At 42.2% G+C, this 12,136-nt stretch overlaps 1 protein-coding gene and 1 long non-coding RNA gene across 3 annotated transcripts in view; both read right to left on the bottom strand.

Moving 5' to 3' along the window:
- ATAD2 (ATPase family AAA domain containing 2) overlaps positions 1–10,846 on the bottom strand; it is a 30,477-nt gene extending 19,631 nt beyond the window's left edge. The window contains exons 1-8 of one of the 2 annotated variants that reach the window (XM_081012488.1): positions 10,714–10,846; positions 6,914–7,056; positions 3,734–3,783; positions 2,890–3,058; positions 1,920–2,022; positions 1,574–1,664; positions 797–901; positions 337–454 (exon numbers count right to left, since the gene is read on the bottom strand). In XM_081012488.1, coding sequence (XP_080868614.1) covers positions 337–454; positions 797–901; positions 1,574–1,664; positions 1,920–2,022; positions 2,890–3,058; positions 3,734–3,783; positions 6,914–7,008 — 731 coding nt within the window. In that variant the 5' untranslated portion in view covers positions 7,009–7,056; positions 10,714–10,846. Of the gene's footprint in view, positions 1–336; positions 455–796; positions 902–1,573; positions 1,665–1,919; positions 2,023–2,889; positions 3,059–3,733; positions 3,784–6,913; positions 7,057–9,050; positions 9,585–10,713 lie in introns of those variants that run through there. The other variant, XM_081012487.1, reaches the window with a different exon arrangement.
- The window catches only part of LOC308480937, a 122,573-nt gene that overhangs the window by 35,638 nt on the left and 74,799 nt on the right, over positions 1–12,136 (bottom strand). The gene's annotated exons all lie outside the window — the stretch shown is intronic.

Raw genomic sequence — 12,136 nt, 5'->3', positions numbered from 1 at the left:
GTATCAGCAAAGTGGGTAAGCTGCATGCAGATGTGTTTGGTAGTAGATCACAGGCTCCCCCCCCCAAAGAAGCTCAACAACTTTGACATGAACCCCCCCAAAAGGGGGTAGATCACTGCCAGTTTTTAACTCTGTGAGTAGATCGCACTCTCTTGGGAGTTGGCCACCCTTGCTCTACACAATTTGCTATAGATGAAGAAGTCAACAGCAAGTACAACTGAAGGAAAGTGCAGCTGATTTGAAACCATATAGCCAGGTTGTTGAGTAAGTCAGGAGGAGAGAAAACATTCATGCACTGATAATGCTGGAGCACTAATACACAACAAATCAACAAACCTGTTAATCTTCTTACAATAAGGACTCCTTGATCCCGCAGGGCTGAAGGAAAATCTTCGTCTCACTGGAGAAGCAGCATCTGGATAAAACAATTTGGGCTTCCTCTGGTGCCTTGGTTCTATTAACAAACACCAAAGTAAGAACAGTTACATGTTTTCCCTTACATATTAATTGATGAGAATATAAAATGTCAGAATTTGGGAATATCATGGACTTATATGTTAAGTTTAGTTCTAACATGAACTAAGTTTGTGTTTTCATTTTTGGGACAAGACTTCTCAATCATTCAAACTGGAAGATTTTCTGGTAGTCACCTAGTGAAAACATGTATAATTGTGTGGCAAAACGTAAAGACAGCAAAAACAAAACAGAGGTTTATATACCAAAATAACGATGTTTTCCAAATATAATAAGCAAGGGTAAATAAACTCCAGGGAAAGATGGTATAGTGGACACCTACTTTCTGGTGAGGCCTGATAATGCACAACTGTTTTCCGCTGTCTAAGGTCGTAACGCTTTTGATTATCTTCTCCATCTTCATGGTCTTCACCTTCTTCTGAAGATTCTAAATAACAGAATTCTCTTTAGCTTAAAGAAAGAAACTTACTTGACTTACAACAGATTCTGGGGCTGTAAGTGCAGTTAGACACTGCCAGTCTTGGATTAGGAATAACAGCTTCACTACAGTAAAAGCTATTACAATTTGTTATTTTAAGAGACTGTAATACAGGCATCCCCAACCTTCGGCTCTCCAGAGGTTTTGGCCTACAATTCCCATGATCCCTTGCTAACAGGACCAGTGGTCAGGGATGATGGGAATTGTAGTCCAAAAAATCTGGAGGGCCGAAGGGTGAGGATGCTTGCTGTAATAGCATCTCCTCAGAAATCCCAATAAATTTTGTGAGTTTAGGACTACAAACTAAATGGATTTTTGGAGTAATTAACTACCATCTCCACATGTCATTTTCTAAATGTCTAAGGTGAAGGATGTTTCTATAAACAAAAAGGTTCCCCATTGTGTATACAAGTTACATTGGTCTAATTTGTATTTTGTTTTACTGAAAAACAATAAAAACATTTGGGGGGGGAAAGGTTTCAAAATGAAGCATAATTTTTATCCTATTGAAGTATACTAATTCACCCACTCAAAACCTAAAAGTATGCTGAAATTGTACTGCATTGTATTAAAATAATAAAACAGAATATAGCTCTAAAAAGTTAAAAGTAGCACAATAACCTGCACTTCCATCTTGGTTATCAGTGGTTTCTTCATCAATCCTTTGGATTGCTCTTTTTGGTTTTCCTCTTGAGTACACATTAAGGTTTTCCTAATAATAACAAGTGAAAACATGTAATTCAAGTCCTCCCATGACACGTATCATACATGCAATGAATCTATCAACTTTAAGGCCAGCTCAATAAAAGTAGCAAAACACTATGGAATAAATGTTTAAGCTTTCTATCTCCATCCCTCTTGCTCAGGGTGTAAGCAAAGCTGAAGTTAAAATTGCAAAATACATATTTAACAAAGAAAGAATAATAGCAATAAATTATTCTTTTACACAATCTGTATATACATGTACCTCTTCTCCATCATTAAACACTCCAAGATCCTCCAAATCCAGCATTCGTCGCCGACGCATCTTCTTCATATCATCCATTTTTTGTAGTACAGCTTCTGCAGTGCTTGACAAAGTGCAAGATGTAATCAAACACAACATGAAAAATATTTTAAAACACAAATCAGTTAAACAGAGCAAGCTATATATATATGCAAGGTTTGAAATGAATGGCAGCAAGATAAAAGAATTTCACTACAGTCCCACCTGAAAGTGAAATAGCAGAACTTTCTATTATTCAAGCACAAATCACAAAGATAACACCCTATCTTACAACAAAACTAAGAAACCATTGAAGCAGTTGCTGGTTGAGTGGGAAATCAGAGCATGAATCCATAGGTGTTAATGAATGTTTATTTTTATTTAGCATTAAGGTTGAACTAAAAGATTTACTCATATTTTGAGTGCTTCTATACTATTTTTCATCATATTTGGCATCAGGACATTTCACATCAATAAAAATATATGGTAATAATGGAACATGACAACATCAAAATAGTAAAATTCAATAAAAATTCCCACCCAGTTTCGTCTGCCATGTTTATATTGTAAGCTTACTGATAACAACAGTAATATTGAACTTACAATATAAACCTGGTTGGTTGACAGCGGGCAGGATCTTTTAAACTGAGTTTTAGCAACAAGTTTTATGACTGTAGTAACAATATAAACACTCCAGTAAACAACATAAACAGGCTACTATGCAGAGCCACATGTACACTCAACATAACTATTAAGTCCCATCTTTCCACTACAGAACATTTTAATCCCTGAAGTTACTCCTGTAGTTATAGAGCTATCCAGTATAATACAAGAAGCTGCAATCAGAAATTAAAAGTGGGGAAATACCATGTTTCACAAAATTTTCATTTCCACCACAGTTGTTCAAGAAAATGCTTTCTCAAGGCATTTTGACACTATAAAAAGTCCTTACTTTGTAATAAGCTTGTCAAACAAAACGGACTGGTTCATAGTACTAAAGCGGCTTCGCCTAATTCTGCAACTGCGGCGGACTTCAACATCCCCATTTTCTTCTGCAACATGTTCACCAGACTTCGAATTTATTCCTGTTTTCAAAGACCTAGTGACACGAACTACAGTTCCTATGTTTTCAAACAAACAAACAAACAAACAAACATTCTTTTCATTAGTCTGTTGCCTTACATAAAGAACAGATTTTTACGCATTATTCTTTGGCGTTGAGAATTGTTTCACAAATAAGTTTAGTATTTATGCAGTAGTCCTAGGTACTTCTTATGATGTCAATCATGTATTTCTGTGAGGTTTTTCAAAACTGATGTTTGGATGCAGTATTTCTGGGAGCAAAGTAAAATCAAATCCAGGAGCAATTGGCTCTCATTACCAAAAGAAAACATTATAATTTAGCATCAACTCTAAAATATCTGAAACTCCCCTTGTTCAAAAGTGTTATCCTGGCCCATTCACCTTGTTACAGCTGCCCTGTCACCTCTGCAAGCCACCCTCTACCAATGGTAGAGGGGTCCTCTGAAATGGTGCCTGGCGGGACACATTCATTTACCCTATCTCTAAAAATACAAAAGGAGCAATAGGTATTGATAAGTGGCATAGTTTTAGGTCAGATCGTTCTTGCTACAGCAGAACACAGTGCCTATGAAAGCTATGGAATGTCCTTCCACTGCAAAGGTACACAAATGTCAACCTTCCCCAGGCTAGGAGGTTGAATGGTATCAGTGGTGCACTGGATCATTTTACAACTCTACATTTCTATAATTCACAAGATTTGTATTTAGATTTACCATATTCACAATCTTCATTCTTTTTATCTGCTTGTTGTCTAGCCAGCTGCCTGCACAGAAACAAATAGATTCAAAGTTAAGACTTCACCAATTTTCATTTGGCTCAGCACTGGAACTGAGTTGAACTCTGGGACCTGCAACTCTTTAGGGTTCCAAATATGTTCTTTTTCCAGAATACTCCCATTTTCACCCATCCACCAGCTCAGTTCTCACTAGGATATTTTTGTTCTCTCCCACCACCCAAAAGGAAAATTTGTACTTATGCAAAGCTTGAGGGAATGTTTTAGCTTCATAAGGACTGGCGCTCTTGAGAATTTGAATTTGCTTAGTTTATGAAATCCTTTTTATTTGTTCAATTTTCAGTTATAAAAAGATCAATTCTAAAAGCTCAAGTTAACAAAAGGTAGTGCCAAAATCATTTTAAAATGTAATGTTGCTTGGACACTAAGCCTTTCTTTTTTTAAAAAAAAAAGTGAGTTTTAAAAATTGCTTATAACCATAGATCTCTACATTAGTAGAAAAGCGAACATTAAAAACACAGAATATTAAAATTAATCAGATAAAATTAACACCCCAGAAATGCTTCAAATAAAAATGTTTTTATGGTATGCCAAAACCCAGTGTCAGAATCTTCTCACCTCCACCAATGAGTCTTGCCTCTGCTAGAAGAGTAGCATAATGCATGGGCTACTATGCTAAATGCTATCTTCTGAGTAAAAATAAATCTGATATCTAGAGCGGGATCCACCACCAAAAGGTCAGCCCTGAAGCTCTATGACCTAGGCAGCCTATAGGGAGTGAGGTGCTCTTTAAGATACCCTGGTCCTAAGATGTTTAGGGCTTTGCACACTAGTACCAAATTTATTTGTATTTTTCCAGTCTTACTACATTTCTGTGTTAACTGTGGAGATTGCCCTCCACAAGCTGCAGTATAATTCTGGGGTATTTAGTACATAAATAATGCATTTTAAATGTAAAACATTTTAATAGTTTTCACTGATATAATAGCTACACTGCAATTTCTTTTCAATGAAGTTCTATTCTGCCAAGGTGTAGGAACTATTGGTGGCTGGTTCATATGTTCAGAGAGACTGTGTTCATTCAGTTCTAGAGTGGGTTGCCCTATTCCACTAGAATCAGGTGTGTAGTTTGAGGATGATTATAAATCCATTATTGCCATCCAATGCTCCAGTGGCATGTAAAGTACAGTATTTTGGACAGCACCAGTTACAGACTCTCCAGAGTAGATACATCTTGGCCTCAGTTATTAATTCTCCAGTAAATTCCAGATATGATTTACTGCAACATGCTCTTTTATGGGGCCTTTGAAGACATCTGAAAGTTCCAGTTAGTGGAGGACACAGCTGTTAAAGACTGCTAAAAGAAACCAGGAGGTAGGATAATAATCACACAGTTTGAATTTGCTCCCTATTACATAAAACTTCAGTTCAAAGTGCAAGGTACTTATTTAAAAGCTCTTCCCAACTAACAAACCAGTATCTACTAAGAAGTCTATTCCTGGATCCATCTGCCTGTGTGTCAAGAATTAGACCTGATACCTTTCTCCAGATACCCTCACCACTGGAAGCAAGGTGAGTGGCAAACAGGAGATAACCTGAAGCTTGCCTAGCTCCTACTTTGCTGTAAGTTTAGTACCAGACAACAACCTCCCCTTCCTTCAGGCTTTTAAACCTAATTTTTTATTTCTTCTAAGATGCGACAAGTTTTTATCCTGTGCTCTTATGTTTTATTTCTTTCACATTTGCACTTTTTACTATTTAGTAAACTACTTGGAAAATATTGATTGGCCACTGAAAAGTGAAATATTTAAAATAAATACATGTTCTAGTTCATATTGCTTACAGTCAATTTGCTTGGCATTGGTCAAATTCTCATGTGATAGTCATAAACCATTGCTTACCGCATGAATGAATCAAGTCAATCGCTTCTCCTGGCTTTACGAAACAAACCACCATCTCTGGCTTAGAATTATGTTTGAACACATTCTGTAGCAAAGATTTGTTCTTGGGCTTACTGAATGTGGTTTGTTGCATTGAAACAAACTACAATCCTAACTTCACCATGGATTGTGGTTACTTTTCAGTGCTAGCTGGGAGGAGCAAAATGGGGCACAATTCACTGGTGCATCATAAGCCAAGGCCCACCATATGTCAATGGAGTGGCTGCCTGTCCAGATATGTATGTCATATACACAATACTTAGTTAACAGGAAACCCTAAAAGAGATAATCTTTTCACATGATGGTAGTAGAAACGTATGATCATTCAAGAAGTCCAAGTTGTGAACACCTTATTTTTCACCCCATAGGACGCACCTAGTTTTTTTTTTTGGGGGGGGGGGGAAATAAAGAGAAAAAAATTATTTTCCCCCCAGGTGCGGGGCTGGGGAAGCCCGAGCTTCCCCCGACCCCCGAACAGGCTGCAAGCCGTGGGAGAGCTGTGCGACTTCATGCAGCTCTCCCACGGCTAGCGGAGAGCTACGCGAAGCTGGAAGCCTGGGGCGTGCTGAGCTCAGCGCGCACCAAGCTTCTGGGTGCCGGCAAGCTCTCCGCTAGCCGTGGGAGAGCTGCGCGACTTCGCGCAGCTCTCCCACGGCTTGCGGATAGCTTTCTGAAGCCTGGAGAGCGAGAGGGGTCGGTGCGGACCGACCCCTCTCGCTCGCCAGGCTTCAGCGAAACCCTGCACTCGCCCCATAGGACACACACACATTTCCCCTTCATTTTTGGAGGGGAAAAAGTGCGTCCTATAGGGCGAAAAATATGATATTTAAATCTTAAAGTATATAAGCCTGTGCCACCATCCTCAAGCAATTCAACCAAGAACTTTAGTTGAAATCCACCTCAGAAAAGCTGTAGTTTCTACACCACAATTTTCTCTAACAATGACCAAAGGACAAATTCACTCAAGAAGACAATTTCCAAGGCATGGAATACAAATAGCAATCAGCATAACTGGGCCCACTTAAGTTCTGGCAATGTGAGGTGCTCTACATGCAGTCAGATTTGTAAGCACTAATTTACTCTGCGGGGAGCACAGCACGTGTATAAAAAAACTCTGGTACTTAAGAGTGTAGGACTTAATAAACTAGGCTACAAGTAATACAGGTAGAACATAAAATGATCTTACAAACATATCTGCAAGAAGTAGAAAAAGTTATTACCTTGTAAAATGTTTCCTGTTAATACCATTCTCACTCAGCATTGTCACGCTTTTGTCAAAACTAGAGTCTGAATAATGTTGATTATTTTTCCTCATAGATCTTAAGGAATGTAAATGTTCACATTCTTTATCTGAAGAAAACTCCTGAAGAAGTAAAAACCAATTAGGAACATGCACATTGTACTATTTGCTTTTAATTTTTTGTATTATTGTATATTTTAATTAAGGATGCTTTAATATTATTGTGTATTTTAAATAATTATGGATGTTTGAATAGTTGTAAGCCACTTAAAAGCCAATTTGACATGTAAGTGGTATATAAATTAACAACTGACAAAAACCTCTCCATATTTTGTGATTAGTAGTTGCATATCAGCTCCTCATTTACATTAACTGAAAAGGATGTGACTGGCACTCCAAAGATAACATCAACTGAAAATTAAGAGATGAAAGCATTCAACAAATGCTCTTCAACTGTACACAAATAGTAAAAAGCCATGTTTACAAGTAGTTAGATATATAGTTAGATACACACATACATCCCGAAGTTCCAATGAAAAATTGGGTCTGTTCTCCACTATAGTCATGGCATGACCCACACAGTTCTATTCTGTCCCTTATGATATCTACATTAAAATACAAGTGTGTGATAGTTTGGAGGTTTAAAGTCAAGAACTATTTATCCATTACATCTGAGCCAAGATACCCAGGAAATGCAAAACCACCAGGCAGGATGAAGTCAAATAAGCAGATTCAATTCAGACAAGGCAGGTTGTTGGTAGGTAGGTACTCACTGGTACTCAAGACCACTCCTGCCTGAATGCTAGGACATGGGCTGTATTATGTTCTACTCAGAATAAGGTTACCAAATTTTTTTCAATGAATCCGGAGACACTTTTCAACTTCATTAGGAATGATAGGATTTTGTCAGGGGACTGATTTGTAAATCCGGGAAACGGGGACATCTGGTAACCTTAACTCACAATAGACCCACTAAAAGTAATAGGCATTACCAACTTACATTCATTGATTTCAGGTACGTCTGCTCACAGTGGAACTGACTTGGCTACACTCCCAACCAACAGCCACATTAGCATCACCAAGAAAAAAGCTATTGTCATCTACCTCACTCGTAGTTTGATCAATGTGAGCAACCATGCTGGATGGGGGTGTGTGTGTGTTTGCATGTTTGAAAGACTCTAAAGGAGCAATTGAGTGCCAAGGTGAGTAAAAGCAATGAAAGATAGCTAGAATCAGAGAAAGGGGGGAGGGACAGGGCCACTGCCCAACTTGGAGAGATGTTTAGAAAGGCACTCTGCATGACAAAGGAAACGAACAGGGCAATGATATACCCTCTGGGCAAGTCAAGCCCACAGCCTGCTGTTAAAAAAACCGCTTCCAAGACAAGCTCGAGGGGGCGGATTGCTCAATTTGCTGGAAGGCATTGTCATGCAACGGAGCTGAATCTTAGGGCGAGTTTCGGGACACATCGTTCCAAACTCGTGGCACTCGCTACCATGCAATATGGGCGATTGAGGCGGGCAAAAGGGGAATTATTAAGCTTGCCCGCCCCCACAAACCCCGTCTAACTAATGGCTGTGCGCTTTGGGTTCCCTGTGCCTATCAACATCAGGCTGAGTGGGGACAAGGATGACGAACTAGAATGGGCAACTTCGGTTTCTAATCCAGAGCCGTTCTCCCTACGCTTAAGACTTCGTAGCTTCTGGTGTGTGGAAAAAGCAATAAATAGTATTTACAAAACAACGACTTCCCAGCTTCTGGGTCACCCTACGGGGTCCCACCCCCCAACCCACATACAAAATGGTTGTTTTGTTTTTGGCCGCAACTTTCAAGATTTTCACGCAGCGTTTCGCCGCTTGTTATGAAACTTTTGCTGCCCAGCTGCGTTGTTTTGGAGTTGGTTTTATCGCGCGCTCCGGTTTTTCTGGGCAGCTGCTTCCAAAGCCTCTAGTGGCAAGGAGCAGCAGCCAGCAACTTTAAAAAATAGTAATAATAATGAATTCATTACACATAAAACAGACTCTGCCGCCTGGGGGAGGAGCCTGAATCTCCCTAAGGGACTTAATAAAAGTAAAAGGTGAGCCTTCCCCCCCCCCCGCCGCCGGTTTTCTCCTCACCGCGACGGCTCTCCGGGCCTTGTCTCCGCCGGCCGCTGCCGAGGAAGCCGACGGGAGCTCCAATGAGAGAAACTCGGAGCTCGTCTCCATCGCGTCGTAAGGCGACGCCGGCGTTGCGCCCCGTCGGCCGCCGCCTGAGTTGCTGCCGCCGGCGGGAGCGCCGCCCGGGCCTGGACGGCTAGGGCCGCCCGAGCCGCTTCGGAGCATCACCATGGCCCTCCCGTCGCGTCGCCCTGACAGCTGGACGAGGCCTTGGCCGCCACAGACGAGGCTCCTTCGCCGCCGCCGAATTCTGGCGCCACAAACCGGGAGGAGCCACTTCACCCAACCGCCATTCGAAACCCTCCGCACCTCAGCGCTTGCTTCTCAACCACACGGCAGGAAAGGAAAATACAAGACCCCTGCCAAATCTCATAGGCTCTGAACTACTTCCCCTTCCTTCCCTATTTTTACTACAGAACACTTTTTAAGAAAAAGCCTAAGGGTTAGTGAGTTCGCCGCTGGACAAGTAGTCCCAAACCGGCGGAGGGACACAGCGCTGTGTTTTTCCTCCGCAGTTTTGGCGCGCGCGAAGTTGTTTTGAGCAGCTTGTCCTGCTGCTGCTTCTGCGCAGCGATTGGCTGGCGGGGCCCGGCGCGCGCGGCTCTGCCTCACAGGCTCCTCCCACCCCCACCCCCCCCCGCTTCAAATCCCGCGCCTTCCCGAGGCCAGTTTGCAGAGGCGGTGCAGTGTGTGGGTTTGGAGGGGCCAAACTTGAAAAAATATTAACAAAATAAACATTGTGCAATAACTAGGAGGGCGCGCAGCCCTTGTTGCAAATGCAACGCGTTGCCCGATTTTTTATTTTTATTTTTTTTATATTGCATGTTATATCTGTACTCGCCACTAAACAGTTTTTGCTGGAAGGGTATCTATCCTGCAGCAACGCAAACACCGGCCCAAAGTATTGCATATCCTAATTAAGTGCATTGCGACGTAAAGCCTTAAAGCGGTCGCCTCGGTGGGCAGGAACCGCACATTGGAGAGACAGAGCAGAGCAAAGACGGGTGATATTTTTTCACAGCCAGCAGGCTCCTTTTTAAAAGATCCCGTCCGTGTGGGAGCGATCCGCCGCCAACTACTACGAAGTAAGCTGCTGGCAAACGAGGGAGTGCAAGAAAACAAACGCTTTTCTGTAAATAAGAGGCGGTTGCTTTTCTGCAGAGAAAACCCTGCCTGGCAGCACAACTAGCGCCCTTTCCCCCCCTATTCCGCTTACCCGCGAGTAAGCTCCTTGGAGCAAAGCGGGACTTGCTTCCAAGCCAACAACATGCACGCACATAGGAAAAAAGCATGTGCAATGCATGCTCGCCGTCATAAAACATGCAGGCCTATAAGAGGGGCACCAACTTGGGTGGCTTTTAAAAGGTGAGACAAATTCTTGGAGAACAAGTTGCCCTAACGCTTATTACCAGTGGCTGGAAACCGCAGGAGAGGCTCATGGGCTCAGGCCTTGTTTTGAGTTTCTCATGGGCATCGGATTGTGATGGGCCATTGGCCTGATCCTGCAGGCTCTTCCAAACGTGGCTCTTCCCAGGAATCTTGCATTTCCTTCATCCCTGTTGCCCTAGACTTTAACACGAAGGACGCCCTGCCCAAAAGCGTATTAAAAGACTTTTCTCACCGGTAAGATCCCAGGTAACTTTCGGAGCAGATCCCAAATGGAGATGCTCGCCTCTCCTGGATGGAAAACCAGCCTCTTCTCTCCAGCCCCGAGTCAGGTCTCAGGTCACGTCCCCAGACAAGACCTGCAAGATTTTCGCTCCCTTAAGGAAGAGGGCGGGGTTTTCCTCACCTCTTTATCGACTAAGAATTTGACCTCTTATCTATTAAAGCACTTAAGGGTACTGACATGCTCTGCATATTCCCCCCTTCCAGAATGGGCTACATCCGCGCTGATTGGATCTTATGCATTTAACTGGATTAATTTGTGCTGTTCATTCCTGCAGTTTTGGCCCCGCTTCCTAAAAATACTAGGACACAACACACACTTCCCTTTATTCATGATAAAAAGTTTGCTCTCCATTAATAGTCTCGTGCCTATTGGATAAAGTGGGTCTTTACCTCCCCCCCCACCCATGAAACCTGGCACCACAATACAAATGTATATGTTATTATTTATTAAAATATTGATATCCTGCCTTGCAGTGCAAGTTTTCTCATAAGGCAGCGTACAAAACAGCAATAGGAAATCACATCCACAGTTGAAGATGTACAACTCCAGCCCTCTAAAATTAGCAGTAAAAGCACCAATAAGACTCAGCGATTAATAAAATGAGACGGTGGAAAAGCAAGCATACTGAATGCCCTTTTAGCCAGGCGTACTTAAACGAAGGATCATGCATTGTGAATAAACATTGGGTGCACATCTGAAAATGGCAAAAATGAGAACAGCCCAGTTGAATCTTAAAAGCTGGCAAATTCACGACGGAATCGGGTTTCCTGGATTGGACTACAGGACATTCAGAATCACAGCATTGTAGAGGAGGAAGGAATCCCTTGGGTCCAACCCCCTGCAATGTAGAGGCAAGGGCCACATAAGGCTTTTCTGTTGTTTCTGCAGCCGCTGACCCGCACACAGCCTTGAGTTCCCATGGTGCGTCGTTGCGCTTCTCAACAGGTCCGCGGAGGACCTTAAGGTCCACAAATGACAACGTTTTGGAGGTCCCAAGTCCCAGGGTGGTTAGGTTGGTCTCAACTAGGGCCAGGGCCTTTTCAGTACTGGCCCCAACTTGGAGGAATGCTCTGTCACAAAAGACTATAGCCCTGTGGGACTTGACATCTTTCCGCAGGGCGTGCAAGACAGACCTTTGCTTTGGACTCAGTCTGACCCTTATGCTTCCGTCCCCTTGTGGTTTTGACTTTTAAAATGAGACTGCATTTTAAATTGCATTTTAACCTTTATTTTAAATTATACCCCCCCCATTATGTTTTTACTTAAATTTTATTGGTGTTAGCCGCCCTGAGCCCGGCTCTGGCCGGGGAATGAATGAATGAATAAATAAATAAATACATTTTGGGGGGGAAACATTGCATCGGAAGCGAGA

The sequence above is a fragment of the Podarcis pityusensis genome (assembly GCF_964106645.2).
Source record: "Podarcis pityusensis genome assembly, chromosome: 7".
NCBI classification, from domain to species: Eukaryota; Metazoa; Chordata; class Lepidosauria; order Squamata; family Lacertidae; genus Podarcis; species Podarcis pityusensis.
This window is presented reverse-complemented; position numbering and strand designations above follow the sequence as displayed.